Genomic DNA, 21,693 nt, shown 5'->3' with positions numbered 1-21,693 from the left:
AAGAGCAAGACACAAGGGGACAAACGGAGGACACGGGGGGACACAAAGGAGGGGCATAGAGCAGGACACAAAGGGGCATAGAAGAGGACACATGGGGGACAGGGGAGGCCACAGGGAGACACAAGAGGTAGAAGGGGGCATGAGGTACAAAGGGGGCATAATTCACAAGATACCTCTTCACCATGGATGCTCCAGGTTTAGTATATATTTTTCCCCTGGTGTTTGTCCTCTAAACCTTGGTGCGTCTTATGGTCAGGAGCGTCTTATAGTCCAAAAAATACAAAAATGTATCTCATTCGTTTATTTTCCCCTCAGGTTCACTTTAACACCGGTAACTATGTAAACAGAGGTCAATAGCAGTGTGTGGAACCTTCAATGAGCGTATTGCACTGTCTAGTATCGCCCTTCCCTCTACATGGCCTCAGTATATACGTAAGGATAAGTTCTCAGACTGTGATTGGTCCGCCCTATTCTTCTAGGAAAAGGCACTCTCTCTTTCCAGGGATATACCTGAAACAGACTCGTCTTTACGCTAAGAACTGGCTTATGGTATAACACCATCTGGCTGCCATCAGAAAGGAGCATTATGCGTAATCCTCATTGCTTAATTAGAATTAGCATGGTGGAGCAATGTGCCTGTTATATGTGTTATGTAATCCATAAGCATTTTGAAATGATTTCATTCACGAATAGGCCCTCCTCTGGGTCAGCCCTTCTAAATGAATTACTGAGAGCCGAGCTTACTGGCAACACAGTCAATAAGGGTAATGGAAGGGAGAGCTGCAGGGATTGGCCAGGGTCACACGAGAGGTTTTCATGTCAGTGATTTCTTTAATTGACAATCCAGCGTAGCTTGGAAGATACTCATTGAAATAATTACTGCTGCAGCATCAGGGGGGAGGTCAGTGGGAAATGCTCTGACGATGTCAGACCTGCAGTGTTCATCTGATGAAAGCATTCTCTTCCCTGACATAAAAAAACTGGCCCCTGGGTGACAGATGAGAATGAACATTTCAAGTTTTTGGTCAAAATGTAGGGATAATAAAAATTGCACCCTGCAGAAAGGAAACACAGAGATAACAGGAGCCCAAATGGTGCAGTATGTCACAGTACCAGAAGTATGTAAAATATGCGGATGAATTATACTTACAAAGGTGGGTTGCAGAAGGGCAACCAACCACTAGAAGCAGGTGGAGATGTATAACTCTGACTCCACTCGGGTGACCAGACGGAGCTGGTGATGGTCGCACTCTTGATAAAAAGTAAACCTCAGTTGACCTAAATTGGTCAAAGAGGGATGATCCCCCTCCAAAAGGAGGGTGAAGGCACAAGATAAAGGGGAAATAGGCACCCAGAGAAGATAAAATGCGTTAAAGGGACTCCAAGCAGTGCGGAAACTATGGAAAGATGCATATCATTTTAAAGCTCTCTTTCTCCTCTTTCCAATGATATATAAACCACCGCCCTACGCCCTTTAGTTTTCACGATTTTCGCGATTGAAATTGCTGCGGCCACGATTTCAATCGCGAAAATAGAGAAAACTAAAAGGCGTAGGGCGACGATTTAGGGGTCGTCAGAAAGAGGAGAAAGACAGCTTTAAAATGATATCCATCTTTCCATAGTTACATTGTATTACACAGGGCTGAATGGAGCTGCTGACACTGGGGAAAGTGTCGTCCTGTGTAATACAAGTAACTATGTAAAGATGGATATAATTTTAAAGCTCTCTTTCTCCTCTTTCTGACGACCCCTAAATCGTCGCCCTACGCCTTTTAGTTTTCTCTATTTTCGCGATTAAAATCGCGGCCACGGCAATTTCAAAAAATCGTGAAAACTAAAAGGCGTAGGGCGGTGGTTTATATATCATTGGAAAGAGGAGAAAGAGAGCTTTAAAATGATATGCATCTTTCCATAGTTTCCGCACTGCTCGGAGTCCCTTTAAAAACAAATAAAATGAAAAAAGACAAATTCACGTATTAATATAATCTTATTGCACTGGCAATGTGTTTTGCGGGTTTATGAGGAAGTGGGTATGCACCCACGAAACACGTTGCCAGTGCAATAGAATTCTATTAATACATGAATTTGTCTTCATTGAGGTAAGTCACCTCACTTTTTTCATTTTATTTGTTTTTAACGCATGTTATCTTCTCTGGGCACCTCTTTCCCCTTTATCCTTTCAAGTTTTTGATTTCCTTTCTTTAAACAAATTGTGGTAGCATTCAGTGAAATAAACCACATGCTGCAAAACAGGTTCATAATGTGATGTTTACAAAAAAAAAATTACATGTAATCACTATAGTCATAGTCTAGTATAAAATTCCCAACAAGCATCACTTCAGAGAAGCCATGTGAATTACTTTTGCCTCTGTGAGTTTGTAATGCATCCAGGACTGATATATCACCTATAACCCTTAATAACATAGACTCATGAATCCATCTTACATACAGCCATTTTGGGGGCCATTATCCCTCACTAGAGCTAGGTATAGTTTTGTATAGTTCTATATGGTGTGGCTTAGGGAAGTTTCATTTATTTTAACTGTGGTTGTACTTTTTCGCCACTTGGTGGCGGTAATACTAACCATACCAGGAAGTGTTCAAACTTTTTAAGAAATCTTTTACTTTCATTATTATGAATGCACATGACCCCTGATTGGGGTCATATTCATTCATTCCAGGCACCTCGATTGGCTTGGGGAAAACATATTCCCCTTCAGCAATCACGGATCTCCGAGCCCTGGTGAATACGTGTGAATACAAGCAGCAGGTGCACGCACGAGAACAGCGGCGAGTGAAGCATTAAAATGTCCTGTTGTCGTTAAGAAGGTAAAACAGGACGTTTAATTAAGTTGTCAAGGTGGCCTCTAACGATAGACTATGCTGAACTACTGTTTACAAACGATTCTTTGTATGACAGTCAATAGAAGAGAAGGAGGCGGCACAAGTTGCTGCTGGCAGACTTAGTGGGGGTCGGTGGCAAAGCTCGATGTGCCCCCAGACAATAGCACAAGTATGCAACAGAAAAGGTAGAAAGAGTCCGGGCACCAAGAAGCTGCAGAATCCACGTTTATTTCATCCCCACAAACCGACAGAAAAGGGTGCACAGGGCTGGTCTAACAGCCGTTTCACAAGCACAAAAACACTTGCTTCCTCAGAGTCTCTGAGGAAGCAAGTGTTTTTGTGCTTGTGAAGCGGCTGTTAGACCAGCCCTGTGCACCCTTTTCTGTCGGTTTGTGGGGATGAAATAAACGTGGATTCTGCAGCTTCTTGGTGCCCGGACTCTTTCTACCTTTTCTGTTGGATTCTTTGTATGAACTATCAGAAATTATTGTTTGGGACGACTAATGGACTCAAATCTCCTAACCAGTCCGATCAGATTAATGAAATTGATCTGAAAATAGTTTTGTCCATTAGTGGTCCCAAACAATAAATTCAGGTCGTTCATATGTAGAATTGTTCATTAACAATTGTTCGTCAAATTGTATTGTTAGTGGCCACCTTTACGCTGACCTCTTGAGCTTATGTACAATTCACCAACCTACTTCAATCACTGTTGGTCTTTTAGAATAATGTCTCTACTCTCTCCTGACACATAGAAATTAGAGGGGTGCATTTATTGCATTTTATTAAGGACCTGGTGTTGTTAGAACAGTAGGCTGCTGTATAAATAATTATCGTTGTTTCCATTATCTTTGTCTCTTCCCAGCTTGTGGTTGCACGACTTGGGTTTGACACTCGAGTGACCATTTTAGGTCATGTCCAGAGAGGTGGAACCCCATCAGCATTTGACAGAATTTTGGTATGTATTCATAGTTTCTTGTCTTCCATTTTGTTGGTATATTCTTTACTGTGAGGTAGTTATTGGTTTGAATGATGATGACATTAAGCTAAAGTTTTTCTTTAAAGGCCTTTTTATTTATTTACTAGATTGGAATTTGGAAACAGCTTGTAGTTTTGTATTTATAAAATCTGATCTAATCTCAATTAGGGACGTTCTTACCAAGAAAGTATAGACAGTCTGAAGATGACCTAGAGGTTAAAGGGAACCAGAGAGGAACGGGGGGTGAAAAAAGAAACAGATTTTATACATACCGGGGGCTTCTTCCAGCCCCATAAGCCTGAATCGCTCCCACGCCGCCATCCTCAGCTTCCTGGATCCGCCGGTACCGGACCCGTCACTTTCGGCGGACGCGGCCAATTGTTCGCATCACAGGGGCTCCCTCCATACATGTACGCATGCGGCTGCGCAGTTAACAGCCACATGCGTATCTGTATGGGGAGAGCACCCTGTGATGCGGAGAATTGACCGCGTCCGCCGGCCGACTTGCCGACTCGCGGCAATGACGGGACCCGGTGGCGGCTGATGCAGGCAGCGGAGGAGTGCGACGTGGGAGCGATCCGTGCGTATGGGGCTGGAGGAAGCCCCAGGTATGTATATTGCATCCTCTCTGGTTCCCTTTAACATGTATAAATACATCCAATGGCACTATAAAATATTGGTAAATTAGCTTTGTTTATCCTTAGGTCTATTCAAAAGACATGAACTGCATATGGAAGAAAGGAGATTTTACACCTGTTTAGAAAGGGTTTCTTCACAATGAAAATAGTATGTGAAATATGTTACCTCAGAAAGTAACGTTTTTTTCGGACGTTAAGAGGCAGCGGACCATAAGTCGCACCTAGAGGACAAAAATCAGAGAAAAAATGTACTAAACCTGGTGCGTCCACTGTGCAGGGGCATCTGTGGATCTTCTCCCCCCAATTATTATGTCCTCTTGTACCTCATGTTCCCCTACTACCTCTAGTGTCCTCCTCTGTCTCAGTGTCCCCTCTTCTGTCCCCATCCTGTGTCATCTTCTGTCCCCCTTTTCTTCTTCTGTCCTCCTGTGTTCTTCTCCGTCTCTTTCTGTGCCTTGTATGTCGCTCTGTGTACTCTTCTGTTCTTATGTGTCCTGCTCCATCCCTTTGTGTCCTCAGACATTCAGAAGCTGCATACCTGCAGAGGTCATCTGCCACCACCAGTCACTGCTATTGTAACTTGGCAGCTGACCAGGCTAAGGGAGGCATTGGGCAGGCTTTGGCTTAACCAAGAGGATCCCAAAGAGAGCCAGAGGAGAGAGGCCCCTGACATGGCTGCTGCTGAGTGGTGTGCAGCCCTGTCGGTCACGGCTGGCGCTAAATGACTGGTGCGTATGGTCTCGTGGCCAAGACCACGATGCCGTCATTGGGCCAATCACTGAACTCGCTTAGTCACTAAGCGATTTCAGTGATTGGCCCACTGACGGTCTATCAAGTGCCTCATTATGGTTCCAATCCACTTGAGTGTGCACCCTCCAAAAGACATGCAAGTCATCAGGGAGCACTCAGCATACGCACAGTTCATAAAGATTTAAACTGGACATACGCCGATTGCTCGAGGAGGCGCATGACCATGGCTGCACATGCGTGACTTTCAGATCTTTCGGAGGGGACAGCCACACACTGGAGTGGATTGAAATCACAGCGAGGGACCTGATGGACTGCGTTGGCTGGAAGAATCCCCAGGTAAGTTCTACTGAACTTCTGTCCCTCACCTCGAATACCCTCACCTCGGGTATCCTTTAGCCAAAAGTCAAATTTTTTAAGGATTAATTACAGGGACTGGGAGGAACGAGGAGAGGGACAACGCACATGTGGATCTGGCTTGAACACACCTCTGTGCTTAACGCAAGTAGGTTTGCCTTGGCTCAGGTTACCTTTATGTTCAGAGCTTCTCATCAGCAAAGTATGAGGCATTGAGGTTTGTCTGTGAGGCATAAAATATCATGTATACTAAGCTTTGGTTAAAGTTGAATTTTTTTAAGGGAAACTTGGTGGTATTTGACCAGCATAAGCGTTAGTTCAGAGTGTGTGAGGACACTGTGCTGATTGTCTTTATTGTCTTCTTCTGACAGGCCAGCAGGATGGGAGTGGAATGTGTCTTGGCCCTGCTGGAAGCCACTCCAGAAACCCCGGCCTGTGTGGTATCTTTATGCGGAAACCAAGCCGTGCGCCTGCCTCTCATGGAATGCGTGCAGATGGTGAGTGCTCATGCCAGTCTAAACCCGGGCATTAGCAGAAGCAAAGGTCTTTAGGATGTAGCCAGTGCTGTGATGAATGGCTGGACTTGGCAGACATTCCACGCTGTGACGGTCTTCGGCATAATTGCATGTCTGTTCTGCTCTCACGCGCTGCCTAATTATCTTATCAAGCAGCGCAGCCATCTAGCTACACTTTTCTGCATGATCTCGTTAAGTAAAAGTGCTATTTCAGTTGCAGTTATCTTAGATCTGGACAAATTCCAGGAGCCAGAAGGACAGCAGGCCTGAAAAATAAAGTTTGCTTCATAACATATTGAGATTTTTCACCTGTTCTCACTTCTCTTTCTCTGGAGTTTTAATGTGTGCAGACAATTTCCCATGGTTTATGCACATCCGCTCTCCCACCTTAGATAAATACAGGATATTTGTGATTACAGACATAGGTCTAAATGCTGTTATTTAAAGCCCTCAAAAAATCACTATTGCAATCTTAGCAGTGTTTTTAAAACTGTGGTATGAAATTACACTATCTAGTAAAGCCTCATACACATGCTAGACGAAACTTGGTTGATTTGGGCAATTACGGTAGAATCTAGTGTGTGTACAGCGACACCACGACAACCCTCCCCCTGCGCCCTTGATGCTCCCCGACACCTCGAGCTAGCGATCAGACATGTGGAGGGCCTTGTTCTTCCACTTACCTTGCCCACTGCATGATGTCAACCCACAACGCTCCCTCCTCTTCCCCGCATGGCAGCAGAACACATTGCTAGTAGAAATGGTCATGTCTAGGAAGCCATGTGGAGAAGCATGTGATTTATTTGATCAGATGATACATTTGCAAAGCTCTGATTTGCTGTAATCACATCCTGCTTTTAGCACATGATCAGGACTAGCAAATCAGAGACTTACAGATTTGTCACCTGACCAAACTGATCACATGCCTCTACATGAGTTCACCTAGAGATGACCAACACTAGTTGCTAGCCTACTAGAGTCACAATCCCTGCCACGCGACATGCCTCATCACACTCTTTACTCCTCCCCCCGTTGATTACTGATTGGACATATTTGCAAATTAACTGGGTAAACAAAGTCAGAGCAATTATCGCTGGAGATAAGGAGTAGAAAAAATGGATTTGACAAGAAATAAGACTAGGAAGTGAATCTAGCATTGCATTGACTTGCTCCATACAGAAGAAAAGAGGGCACACATACAGCAATGTAAAGATCCTTTTCAGGGAGTGTTTTTTTTTTTTTTTTTAAGGAGGAAATACTGAGAATCCCCCATTAGGAAATGTCCAAAACCTGTCAGTTCTGTCAGACTTTTACTAACTTCTGTATATGACAGCAACTAAGGAGAAAAATAATTTATAGCTCATTTTACTCTGGGAGAAACGCACTTCTTATATTTTTTTGTAAAAATGTACTTTAATTTTACCTTTTTTCATGGTCGTTTCATTTCATGACCCTTTAATGGTTTATTTGTCCAAATTATAATCCAAATTATAATCTTTTTTTTTCCTTCTTCTTGTTTCTGCTTATAGACTCAGGAGGTGCAGAAAGCAATGGATGAAAGGAGATTTGAGGATGCTGTAAAGTTGCGTGGAAGGTACGGATTATATTTATAACCCTTTGTGATAGAGTTTATTTATGGGTAACTCCACCTGAAACTCTCCATGGGGGGGTGATTGTGTAAGAATATATATCTATTTTGTAATGAATCCATGTTTTCATTGCCGTGTTTTAGGAGTTTTGAGAACAATCTGAACACCTACAGGCTGCTGTCTAATAAGAAGAATATATCTGAGATTCCAAAGGTAGAGTGACCACTGTCTGTGTGTTGTCCGCTGTTGTCTAACCATGTAGAAGAAGTTGTTTGTAAAAGTGCACATTTCCATCTATCTCTAAGGTTCCCCTACCTGGCCTAATCTCCACTGGGAATGTACAAGTCCTATTAAAGAGCCTATTTAGACATAAAAAAATCCTCTTGTAAAATATAAATATAATTACCTCCGGTCTGTTTCTTCCAACTCACTCCCATGAGGCCTGTTTTCTGGCATGTAGCCCCGCCTCATTGCAGAGGCATTTTGTCTATTGCCATGGCACTCTTCTGCAAGGGGGCGTGGTTATAAGCCGGAAGCTGGCAGACACGGGGCTCGAGGAATGAGTTGGAAGAAAGAGACCCGGGAGGTCATTATAACTTTATTTTACAAGAGGATCTATAGAACATGTGATTATGACTGAATTGGCTCTTTAAATTGAAATTCCACTTTTTATATTAAAAAAGTTGCTGTAAAAACATGTTAGCACTGCAGAAGACTTTTTTAAATTAGATTTTATCAGAAGTGTCTTTATAATACAATCCCAGCAAATAGAAGACTCCAAGTCACACATATCCTGTGCGCAGCCAGATCGCTCCTTTTAGCCAATTGGGCCTCAGCGGAAGTCCCTTCAATATCACAAATGAAGGCATTAGTGGACCACAATATATCAATTGAAAAAAAGCTGAGACCGAACTACTTCCCGCCACAATCACAAAAACAGGAAACCATATTTGAGGTGGACTGGGAAGCAATACTACCACAAAGCCCCCACCCGTCAAGGATCACTACACTCAGTTACTGATATCTAACTATTTTACCAACTGAGGCCACAGATGGGCAACTCCAACTGTAATAAGACTGAAGTCATTCTCTTTCTTACTGACAATAAGCTAGTTCTGAAGACTACACACCCCAATAATTCATATCTATAAGCCCCACTGATATAGAATACGAGTGTGTTAGGAGATTTCTCCTCTAAACAAAACTTAAACCAAAACCAATGTTGTTATAATGTTATAATCTAAAGTAGATTTCCAGGTACTCTCTGCTCACTTTCCTTCTCTGCTCACCTCCCTACCTATCTTCCTTCTCCCTCCCTTGACCTCTCCTACTAGCTCCCCTGTCATACTTTAATTCTTCTCACTCATATTCTCACTCCACCACATACCTATACACTACTCACTCCTAATGGACCACTGACGTAAGTTCAATCTGTCGAATATGATAATTAAGTTCATACCTGTCTAGTATTCTATGTACAAAACAACTTAATACAATGATTATGTCATGTGTATATGAACACCGAGTTGATTATGTCTCAAACCATATTTCATATAAGTACATGTACAGGTTTGTGTTTTTCTTTTTTTTTTTTTTTCTCAAATTGATGTACCCATATTGAAAATTTCAATAAAAAATACAGTCACAAAAAGAAGTGTCTTTATAATTCAATGGACAGCCAATTAATTTCCAAACCTGACAGTAATGTACACCAGGGATGCTCATTAAGATGCAAATCATTGTGAGTTGATGCAGGATTATGCAAATTTCCTATGCAAATTTTTGCAGCTTGAAATTAGACCAATCGAATTTTACCTCAGTAGAATTTGGACTGCATACATTTGCATACAAATTTTGCATAATGCTGCCTCAACTCATTGACCACCCCTAAGGTACACTACTCCGCAAACAAGAAACCTGTACTTTCTTTGGAATGCGTACTCACCAGAGCTTCCCATTTTGCTGCATGAATAACTGGCTTCCCAGAGCCCAGTGATTGCAGCAAAAAGCCAGGTTCACACTTTCACACTGGCAATTCAAATGTTCAGAACGGAATGGATGCGAACAATGCAGAATGCAGGTTTGGGTCCCTTGTGACATTTACGGATCGGTTGGACAAAGAGGATGGCAACAGAATCAATGGTAGCCTATGAGAATGGATGGTGTCCGTTCTCACTAGGCTGCTCAACACGTACGTTTCTCAAAATACCTGACGCCATCCATTTGAGTCCTTTGCCGCTGCTGCTGTCCAGTCAAGCCCCTGCATGGAAGAAATGCCAATATACTGCTCCCAGAGCCCTATCAGAAGCACCAGGCTACAATTACAACTGAGTAGTGGACCAATGAAAATCCTTCCTGGTGCTCATGGTGGATTCCCATTGGTCTTTTGTAAACCTGTTGGAGCCTGATGCTTCTGATGGGGCTCTGGGATCGGTAGCATCATGAAAACGGAAAACCAGAAGAAAAACTGATACACAATGTGAGTAACTGATCCATTTAAATGGAAAACGGATCAGTTTGTACAGGACCAGTTTTCCATCCGGGACAGTATGGACACAGCCTTAAAGAGAATCTGTAAGAAAAATAATGCCCCTACGGAGTACTTACCTCAGGAGGGCGAAGCCTCTGAATCCTAATGAGGCTTTACCCATCATGCTGTGTAGCTCTGATCCAACGCTGGTATCCCCCCAAACTCTGGCGACAAGCACATTAGCACCTGCAGCACGTGGCGATATTTATTTTTCGGATCCAGTGCAGGCGCAGTACCATCCTTCCCCCTCGGGGGCCGGTGGAAATAGACGAGCCCAATCGGGTCCACTTTACTACACAGGTGTGAGACGCCTAGACCCGAGGGGGAGGATGGTACTGTGTCGGCGCTGGATCGCAAAGGTAAAGACCTGTTGCTGTCTGTGGGTCCCAGAGCTGGATACATGCTGCACAGCAGGAAGGGGGTAGCCTTATTCAAATCTAAAGGCTTCCCCCTCCAGAGGTAAGTACCCCCAGGGGCTCTTTATTTTCTTACAGGTTCTCTTTAATTGACACTCCCATCTAGCAGGTCCTGTTAGGAACACTGTGAAATGTGTTTGTTTAATATGGAAAGTAAAATATGCTACAAAACGATTGTCATTAATCCTTGCAATGCATACAACTGAACAGAAGGGACTATTTTATTCTTATCCGCAAAAGTGGAATTTCATGATAAATGTATGCTGAGTGCCTTGTGTGTGTTTTTATTATCTAATTTAACCCTTCACTGAGACAAATATGCCGGCTGCTCTTTGTGAAAAAGCTAATGACTTTTGTAGTGAAAAATATGCAAATCAGCAGTTACCCGATTGGTTCAGCAATGGCAGCCTCCATTTTTCTCTCAGTACTAGCAACCTTATTTAAACCCCTAGTTTATGCAGTTTTTTTTTTTATATGCATTTAACAGAACATCATTTTAAACTGATTTATGCATTTCAAAGTTGCAAAAAAAAAAGGTTTTTTGCAAAATAGAAAAAGGAAACTACACGCTGAAAAAATGTATGGATCCTCATCTCCTCCTCATTGACTGATAGTTGCCTGTGCACTCCTAGTCTGAAGCACTCCCCTTTTAGTCACATGGTCATGTAGGGAAGAGAGTAACTGTTCTGTCAGCTGTAACCATTCTTCCATGCTGACTTATAGCCTATTTTGGCTGCAAGTCTTTAGTAGGGAGTTGTGGCTTCAAACAGACTGGAATGGAGTGACCGACCGAGCATCTAACCAATTTTTCCATGGAACAGAAAAGAAATGGTTTGATTCCTCCAGCTCCCTCCAGGCTGATTGCTCTCTCTCTCTCTCTGTCCTACTCTGCCCCCTGCAATCCACCCCGCAAAGTCCTCCAGTCATAGCCAGTCGGCACAGGTGTAGTCCAGCTGCGTGGGCTCCCTTGTCGCTCTGCCGTGATGACGAGGGAATGCGCGCGGCCGGACTGCACCTGCGCCGACTCGAGAACTTTGCAGGGTAAATTGTGGACGATCCATCCAGGAGATGGAGAAGGATGGCGAGGGAGGGATTAGCTTGAAGGGGGCTGGAGGAAGCCCCAGGTATGTATTTATATTTTTTTTCTCTCCGTGTCTCAGGTAGTCTTTAAGAACCCAGTTAAGGTATGGTATAGTGTTCGCTTACTGCTCTGATTGACGTTGAGGACTATAGGAACCAATTTGGTAGAGGAAATCATGATGCTGGTGAACTGGCTTGCCAAGCTCTCATAAATAAGTGTCCACTCTTGTTTAGCCTTCTGCAGGAGTTTACTTTGTAACGTTTCTACTATGCAGATATCTGAATAGGAATAGGATGATTACTAACATACATAAAATAACAATGTCTTCTTCTTTCTAACAGGATAGCAACCCCTATAGAGTACGTAATTGTATGATTAGTGCTCCAGACTGGCCAACAACTCAAAATATGCCTTTATCTTGCATGGTTCCTCCTAAGTGAATGTGTTTTTAGCTTGCACGTGTGCCGCCTAAAGCATGAGCAGAATACACCTCAGTCTTACCGCTGCTTCCCCACTAATAATAACCAAAAACCTACTTACTCTGTTAATGGACTCCACTAACTTATCTTACGCCTTAATGGTAAGACCAGCTAAGTCTAGTCATAGACATTACAGTGTGGTCTGATGTGGGACAACCTTGTGAGCTCCGAATGACTAATGATCATAGCATTATCATTCATACTGATATGGCTGGAGCATGATTGAAGCTGCCTTATAGGGAAGGGAGCAGACACTCCGACGCCAACTCCATCTCAAGGGGGACATCATCAGTAGGCAGAAAAGCCGAGTGCAGCCAATCAGATATTCCAGTGGGAACAATTGGCTGAGGATATATTGCCGGTAGCCAAAGACATAACATTGGCCTCCACATTTCATCCACAATAAATGTTGTGTTTCTTCTGGCAATAGAATAACCAACAGATCACTTTAATCCATGGAATACCGATGGCATTATGTCTGAACGTACCACTAACAAAAAACAGTTCCTGGTATCCCTACAGATCACGTGAATTCACGTTTCCAGACCAGGAATATGATTTATTTAGGTTTGAATAGAGCAATGAAAGGTGGCTTTACAAGGTGACAAGCAGTGGTCTCTGATTGGCTGGTCACAATTACGCAATCTTGTAAGACTTCCTGTGTCACATAAAACAAAGGAAGTGACTACACATAATCATGTGAACAGTTAGTGAGTATTTCATTGACTGCTTCTGATGAGGGAAAACTTATGCCAGGGAAGCATGGGAAATAATATAGCACCTTTTAGTGGTAGCATGTAGATTGCTTACTAGGTAATCCCTTTGATTCCAGAAAACGACGGGCACCAATAGTGAAAACTGTGATTAAAATCTTAAACATGAAGGGTTAGATGTTGTACTCACACTTTTTTGGTTGCTAATGACTGCAACCAATTTCAATGCTCAACCAAAAATCCCACTTCGGGTTGGGGTATCCACCACTAGTGGTGGCTCTCAAGATAAATAGAAAACTCCTCACTGAAGGGAGAAAGCCTAGGCAGACTCTCAAACAGAGGGAGAAAACTAAAATTACAACAATTTCCAACAACTGATGGGTAGAGGTGGGTAGTGCACAAAAAGACAACATGTTTTCATCCAGCTTCGTCAGGTCAATAAAAGATTGAGCCTGGTGGCTGCAATGTAAAGGAACGAGTGCCTCTAGATTGCTTCAAACTTATGTTGGGATTTTATGGTTGTCTACGCATCCTTTCAGGAGCTTTATCCTCAAAAGCACAACCCCCCCCCCCCCCCCCCCCCCAAACACTTATTGATCCTCCAGCGATGTCTTGTAGGCCTTCTGCAGCTCCTAGCAGGCTCCAAACAGCTTTCTGGTGTCCTTTGTGTATGCAAGCTTGGGTGTCACCTGACCTGCATCGGGTCAGGTGACACACCGGCTTACGTGCACGCCTCCGGAAAGCCACTAGGAGCCCATTAGGAGCTGCAGAGGTTCTACAAGACATCGCTGGAGGCCACGTAAGTATTTGAATGCCTTCAAACCTGCCAACAAAAACCCTCCAAACTAACAGTCCTTGTTATTCATCAAGAATGCCAGTTAGTTGAGACTTCTGGTTGCCTGAGTTCCGGATAATGGAGACTTTGCTGTATATATATATATTTATCTATATATATATATTGGCTGGGGTTCTTATTCTTAGAGGGATTCTGGTTAGTTGCTTTGGTGCCAATAAGTGTTCTTCCTTTGGACACCTTTGTTCACATTTAGCGATGGGCAGAAAATGTGAACATGCAGGTTTCCTTGACACACAAAGGGTAGAAGATTTCACCTTCATAAACCATCAGCCACCCATCAATAAGTTGTCTACTAGTTAAATAAGTTCCTAGCTAGAGGCTTTGATTGGCCAAACTTAATTCTTTCTTCAGAGTCAAGGGGGGTTTGGAAGTTTGGATCATTTTTGCCTCATCACTCATAAGTCTCCATACAGTATGTGGAGCTTATATGTCACAATCCTCAGCACAGAATGATGTACACAGACTATACACAACACGCATCTGCACTGATTCATGCATAACACGCAGTACCCATACAGTATGAGAGACTTGCAGAGCAGCTGATTCACACAATAGCCTCCAGTTGACATTCCGGCATGGTGGACAGCAGCCCAGCATTGTGTTAATGCCAAGAGTGGTTTGTATGAGCTTGGAGTGATGGGTCAAGGTCAGAAGAAAGACCGGGGCAACATTCACAACTTATAGTAAGTCTGGAGATCTGCCCATTTAGTTGCAACGCAGTGCTAGCCAATGATGCTAGACTACATTGGCTGATGCTGGTTGAAGAGATCTTCCTGCCAATAGCCTGTAAAGCCGGCTATATAGTGGATGTGAGGCATGTGGGCTCAGTGTTCTCTTATGTGGATGCTCCATAAACCTCAATGCTTGTATCACCTGAATGTTTATATTCATACTATGGAGAGGGGAAGGAACTTGAAAGAGACAGCCCTGCTCCTGAGGGTCACAGTAGTGCTCAGCCAGGGCAGTCAAACCTGCCCAAACATCATTTGACATCTCCAGCTCAGCTTATCGTTAGTAAGCAGCAGCATCTGTTTATAAATATAATTAGAGATGATTAATGTGATTAGGGTTGCCAAATCTTTTATTTAAAGGGAACCTGAAGTGAGATGGATATGAAGGGTGACATATTTATTTCCTTTTAAGCAATGCCAATTGCCTGACTGTCCAGCTGATCCTCTGCCTCAAATACTTTTGGCCATAGACCCTGAACAAGCATGCAGCAGATCAAGAGTTCTGACTGAAGTCCGACTTGGCTAGCCACATGCTTGTTTTCAGGACAGCCAGACAACTGGCCATAGGGAAACATGGACACTGGACTTCACATCAGTTGTCCTCTCCTGTTACAACTGTCAGGGTCCTAAGTTTAATTTACCTTCTTAAAACAGAAGGTCTTTGTGATAATTCAGCTTTAGGCTGCTTTCACAGTGCGACGTTAAAGTCGCACGTTATAAAAAGGAATAACGCAGACTAACGCACTGTGCAACGTTCACAGTGCACAGTTCACAGTGCACACGTTGCGTTGTGTGTAACGTGTAGCAATATTTGGAGAGTGCATGCTGTGCGTTTTATGTGATGCATGCGACGTTTTCGTTCTATCAGTATGCGACAAAACGGTGCACCAAGAGACGCATAACGCAGTTCAATATAACGTCCAAACTACCATGCGTTGCGTTAGGGGCATGTTGTGCGACCTTAACGTCGCATCAAACGCAACGTCCCACTGTGAAAGAGGCCTTAAGTGATCAACTGTGGTTTTCCATGATGCACTGCTGAATATGCGAATCATCTCTTTATATAGGTGCCTCCAGGGAAGGGTGCACTTGCAGAGCGAGCAAGAATACTTATGTTTCTGGGTCATGCAATGCATGTATTTACTTCCTTGTCTCTTGCATTCCACCTCATAGTAGGGGCGCTGTTACTATGACATGGAATGCAAGGGACCAGGAAGTAAGCGGCGCATGGATCCTGGCAATGTAAGTATTGTAAGCCGCTCTCACTGTGCATGCACTCATGGCCATGTCCCACCTTGCCCACCCATCTTGATATAAGCACCCTGATAGCACTGGCACTAATAGCACCAGAAGTGCTGCTGCTGCTGCTATCAGGGTACTAATGAAGATTTTGGGGGTGCTACAGCACTAGCAAGCTGCCACTGGAAAATGTAAGGGGTATCAGTACTTGATGGGATAAGAAAGGACAATGTACAATACTTGTAGTAGTGTACGGTTGCCATGGTTTCATCTGTATAAGTGATGTCCACAAGTCCAGCATTGCTTATAACGGATGTGGATTGTTTCGCGGTAACAGTAACAAGTACTTCCATCCAAACAATCACAGCTCTTTCTGACACAGAGGTTTTCCAGCATGTTGTAAAATTCTGTGCTGGTGGGCACCGATCCTTTCCTTTTTTGCAAGGGGGGAAAAGGAAGTAAGCATTCATTATCCATTCACAGCTTATCCAGATTGGCCAAGTTAAGGACCAGATCCCAGCAGATCCGAGAGCTCATCTGATGTGTTTACCATTATCCTCACTAATACATAAAGTTATTAGAGCTACATATGGAGGCTGCCATTCCAAAGCTCCCTTTTTGCAAGTTCTGTTTGCCTAGCTGCCATGCTGACGACATAGTAAAATGTTCTAAAGACTTCCGTACACTTTTGGAAGTTTTTTCATAGTAGTTGGCTGATTTAATAAAAACACTGGACGCGAGCAGTGCGCTACTTACACCTTATAGCTTGTTACACTATTCGCCAAGCACGATGGGACGTGCCTGGAATTGGATTTGGCACAAAAAAGCAGGGCACAAGTAGGAGATAGGACACACAATACACAATATATAACAATATACAATAGAATATACAGCCGTATAAGCCAATACATTAAAGGGAAAGTGACGCAGTAGAGAATTTAATGATTGGGGCGCACAATATACAAAGGGGCAGTGACTCAGCAGACAGTGACAGACACAGAGGAGCCAGTGACAGAAATGTGTCAAGGTGTCCCCAAGGGCTTGGGTATCCCCAGGCTGAGAGTCACTACTTTAACCACTTCCCCTCCCGCGAGACAAGCAACTATGTCTCTGCAAAATGCCTCAACTCTGTGCAGGAACGTAGCTACTACATTCCTCCCCGTCGCGTGTTCCCGCTCACCCCCCTCGCTCGTTACCACCGCCGATTATAAGCTGCTAGATCAATGAATAGGAACGCATGTGAATGACCGCAGCTGTCTATTAGACGGCTCCGTCAGATCACAAAACCCGTCCATGCTGTGCTGTACGCCTGTTTGCGTATTAATACTACGCTTACGGAAGTCAACTACGATGATATCTTGTGACCAAATAGTAAAAATCCATTTACATTTTTTTTTTTACTAATTATATATTTTTAGCTTATTTTTCCATTAAAAATTAACCCCTGACCTCCCACACTCCCCATTAGCTACACTTTTTTTTTAAATAAAAATAAAAAAAAACATTTTTTACAAATTAAAAAAAATACATAAATAGTTACCTTAGGGACTGAACTTTTTAATATGAATGTAAAGAGGGTATATTACTGTTACTTTATAAATTATAGGCTTGTAATTAGGGATGGACGCAAAACTGAAAAAATGCACCTTTATTTCCAAATAAAATATTGGTGCCATACATTGTACTAGGGAAACATTTTAAATGTTGCAATCACCGAGACAAATGGGCAAATAAAATATGTGGGTTTTAATAATGTTAGAATTAATTATTTTAAAACTATAATGGACGAAAACTGAGAAATAATACATTTTTCAAAAAAAAATTTCTTATTATTCCCATTAAAACGCAGTTAGAATAAACTTATTCTTATTAAAAATAACCCCCCCCCCCCCCAAAGAAAGCCTAATTGTGGCGAAAAAAACAAGATATAGATTGTTTCCTTGTGATAAGTAGTGATAAAGTTATAGATAAATGAATGGAAGGAGCACTGACAGGTGAAAATTGCTCTGCTTTTTAAGGGGAAAAAAACCCTTGGAGGCGAAGTGGTTAAAGGACGACTCCAGCAAAAAATTAGGCAGTTAAAATCTTACAGAACCGACAGGTTTTGGACTAGTCCATTTTCTTAAGGGGGATTCGGTTCACATAGATTTTAACTGCTTACTTTTTTCACAAGAGTGGTCCTTTAAAGGAGATCTGAAATGTTACTTACTTGGTTGCTATGCTGATCCAGAACAGATCTTGTGCTCTGACTGTACTGTGACTCCACTGGCTGAATGCTTATTGCAGGTGTGTGACTCAAACATCCGAAAACAAAGTATTGGCATGACAGTTGGGAAACTGGTACTTTTAAAGTGGAAATAAAGATGGCAGCCTCATATTCCTCTAATTTTAAGTCTCCTTTAAAAATAACTTGAATTGGAATAAGTCAGCAGTTCATAGTATAACACTGACACATAACATAACCTCCTAAACTTATTTTTACCAAGTTTGGTGTTTGTTTCTAATCCTTTCTATATTAAAAATCACTATGCACCAGAAGTGTCTCACATTGAGTTTGACAGTGTCGTATTTACTTCTAATCCTTTTTATATTAAACTTAACTGATCACCAGCTTGTCTTAAAGAGAAACTCCAACCAAGAATTGAACTTTATCCCAATCAGTAGCTGATACCCCCTTTTACATGAGAAATAGATTGCTTTTCACAAACAGACCATCAGGGGGCGCTGTATGACTTATTTTGTGATGAAACCCCTCCCACAAGAAGCTCTGAGTACTGTGGTACTTTTGGCAGTTTGTTACAATGTAACAAGGCTCACAGACAGGAATTAGCTGTTTACAGCTGTCTGTAACAGCCAAAACAGCTAGGAGCAGCTACATAACCTGCCCACAGTAACAATGTCACCATGTAATAAATGTCAGAATGTAAATCGGGGAGAGGAAAGATTTTACAATGAGCAAACACTGACTAAATCATTTATACATAATTATTGTAAAAATGAAGCACTTTTTTTTTATTACATTATTTTCACTGGAGTTCCTCTTTAAGTTCAGTTAATTCACAGGTTATTTTTAGAACCGATCGCTCGTATAGTCTGCACATGTTTCCGTTCCCATAGCTTTGGTCGTTAACCTCCCAGGAACACTGTGGTCAGTCGCATCTACATAAAGAAAGATCAAAAACAATAATAATAATAGTGTATGACTACAAGAGTTGTTAGTAAAGCAGGCACCCCCTTTACGTAGCTATAATACCAGTCTGTATACTATAAAAGTAGATGTTTTACCGCTTTTGGATTCAGAGTTATTTGAAAAATATCCGGCTGTTGAGCTCTGCTGTGTGTAATTATCCCCCTGCTTGATGCTGTGCTTGTCCAGTCTATTCTCATAGCCCCGTGTTAACAATGTGTGTGTGTGTGTTTTTTGCAGAGTAACTTCAATGTGGCCATTCTGAACGTGGGGGCTCCAGCGGCTGGCATGAACGGAGCTGTGAGGTCCGCCGTGAGAGTGGGCATTACTGAAGGACATAAGATGTTTGCAGTTAATGACGGGTTTGAAGGATTCGCTCATGGGCAGGTGAGTCCACATTTATATGGGGTGGGGGTGGGGGGGGAGAATTTAACGGGATTGTACTCGTTGAAGAGATGTTCTCTTACCTCCTGTGTTTGGTAACTCCATGAAAGACACATTTCATATGTTGCTGTCTCTCTCACTCTGGAGAGATTCTCTCACTTGCTAGCTCATATTGTTGTCTTGTAATATAAATCATTATTAAAGTGGATCCGAGATGAGTTTTTACTCATTGCATAATTGTGTTCCTTTCCTATTGTTTATACGGCATTCCTCAAGCCAAATACTTTTTTGTTTTTGTTTTAATAGTCTAAATCCCTATAAACTAAACAAGCCACGCCCACAGGTTTCCAGAGAGCCAAGGCACTTTCAGACAGTAGCAAGGGCTCATGGGAGCTCAGTCTGGGCAGGAGGAGGGGGAGGTATTACTAGCCAGATATTTCAGAGGCAGGGGGGAGGAAGGAGGAGGAGGAGGGGGATTAGGTTTTTTTGCTCAAGATACAGATAAGCCTGCCTCTGTGTAATGTTTACAAACAACATGGCTGCTGTCATTGTATCACAGGAAGAAATAATCATATTCTATTTAAGCTGTTTGCAGCTAGATTTGCTGTGTAAAGTATCTAAACTTAAGATGAGATATATAGACAAGTTACTTGTTATAGTTAGTCTTTCATCTCGGATCCGCTTTAAACGTATTTTCCTTATGGTAGGTTGCAGAGATAAGATGGGGAGATGTTGGTGGCTGGACCGGCCAAGGTGGATCTCTCCTTGGGACAAAAAGGTGAGTTTTCAACTTCAAAAGCCTCTGCATAGCCAGGAGTGGCATCGCACTTCTCCATTTCAGCTTTGCATCTTTATGCGTCACCTCTTTTCTACTCCTTTACATTTTGTGGGTGTGTCTTGTATGGTGGTCTGTGATCATTTGTTGTTACCTTTAAAGGGAACACAAGATGAAAATAAACTGATGAGATAAACAATTATATTTATCCTCCTACTCCTGAAAATGACTTTTTTTTAAGTATCTCAGGGTTTTCTTTTATATTTAAACATTTACAAACTAGGTTGAATGTTTTACTGTCTCTTATCAGTGGCAGCCTATTAAGTGTCCCAGAGTTAGAAAAAGTAAATAGTTCATGTATTGTATCTCTCCCTACCCTCAAAAGTCGTATTCTGCTAGGAAAACCTTTATGGCTGTAATTTGCTTATCAGTGATGATTACTATATTCCTAGAAGGTACCGACAAGACAGAAGCTGTCACTTCCATGCCTAGAAATTAACTCTTTCAGGCAGCAAAATAAAACAAGTAAAACAGCCTGGTTATTATTATTATTATTATTATTTAGTATTTATATAGCGCCGACATATTACGCAGCGCTGTACAGTGTATATATATATATATATATATATATATATATTGTCTTGTCACTAACTGTCCCTCAAAGGAGCTCACAATCTAATCCCTACCATTGCCATATGTCTATATTATGTAGTGTAAGTCTAGGGCCAATTTTTAGGGGGCAGCCAATTAACTTATCCGTATGTTTTTGGAATGTGGGAGGAAACCGGAGTGCCCGGAGGAAACCCACGCAGACACGGAGAGAACATACAAACTCTTTGCAGATAGTGCCCTGGCTGGGATTCGAACCAGGGACCCAGCGCTGCAAGGCGAGAGCGCTAACCACTAAGCCACCGTGCTGGTTATGAATATGTTTTGCACTGTACATACACATGTTTATCTCATCATTTCACGTTAACTTGGGTACATTTTTGCTGGCGCTATGATGCACCAAATGCAGATTTAGATCATAAATATGTGGCACTGTCCTGGGATATCCCCCCTTTGGAAAACCATCTGTGAATATATCACAGATTAGTAAAATAAAAACTCCTACTGATCCCTTTAACTGTATGTTAGGAGATACTGCAAAGTTAGCCAACATGTGTGCTCAAAGAACGCTAGTTGGCCTTTTATTATACTACTTCCGCAAAGCAATTATATTAAACCGGAAAAAAGCAGATCTGCCCTCACTATAATACTGGAAGAAATTAGTTAATGACTCCCTACACTGATATAGAGCTGCCTACATAGCTAGAGGCTGTCCCCAGAAAATGTGGAAACCATTGACCAGCAATAAAGATACAAACTAAGTTAATATTTTATGTACCTAGGCAACTTAACTTTTCTTCACCACTTATTTGACTCAATTACACAGAATACTTATAATTATTATTATACATGCTGCAATCACAATGATTGGTTGCTGTTTTGATACTCTGAAATGTAGGGGGGAGGGGATTGGATCGGGGGAAATTCAGTCAGTGGTTGAATGTCTACAATAGAAGAGTAACATGTGCTTGTTTTTTGTTTTTTTTGTTATGTTTTTATAATCACCTGTGTGTGAGTTAGTCTC

The 21,693-nt window shown here is 42.2% G+C and overlaps 1 protein-coding gene across 3 annotated transcripts in view; it reads left to right on the top strand.

Annotated features, from left to right (window-relative positions):
• Window positions 1-21,693, top strand: part of PFKP (phosphofructokinase, platelet) — a 180,445-nt gene that overhangs the window by 118,277 nt on the left and 40,475 nt on the right. For all 3 annotated transcript variants that reach the window (XM_068235804.1, XM_068235803.1, XM_068235805.1), the window contains exons 9-14: window positions 3,710-3,802; window positions 5,937-6,062; window positions 7,610-7,674; window positions 7,813-7,882; window positions 19,142-19,288; window positions 19,993-20,063. In XM_068235804.1, the coding sequence (XP_068091905.1) occupies window positions 3,710-3,802; window positions 5,937-6,062; window positions 7,610-7,674; window positions 7,813-7,882; window positions 19,142-19,288; window positions 19,993-20,063 (572 nt within the window). The remainder of the gene's footprint in view (window positions 1-3,709; window positions 3,803-5,936; window positions 6,063-7,609; window positions 7,675-7,812; window positions 7,883-19,141; window positions 19,289-19,992; window positions 20,064-21,693) is intronic.

Source organism: Hyperolius riggenbachi, chromosome 5 (assembly GCF_040937935.1).
Source record: "Hyperolius riggenbachi isolate aHypRig1 chromosome 5, aHypRig1.pri, whole genome shotgun sequence".
NCBI classification, from domain to species: Eukaryota; Metazoa; Chordata; class Amphibia; order Anura; family Hyperoliidae; genus Hyperolius; species Hyperolius riggenbachi.
This window is presented reverse-complemented; position numbering and strand designations above follow the sequence as displayed.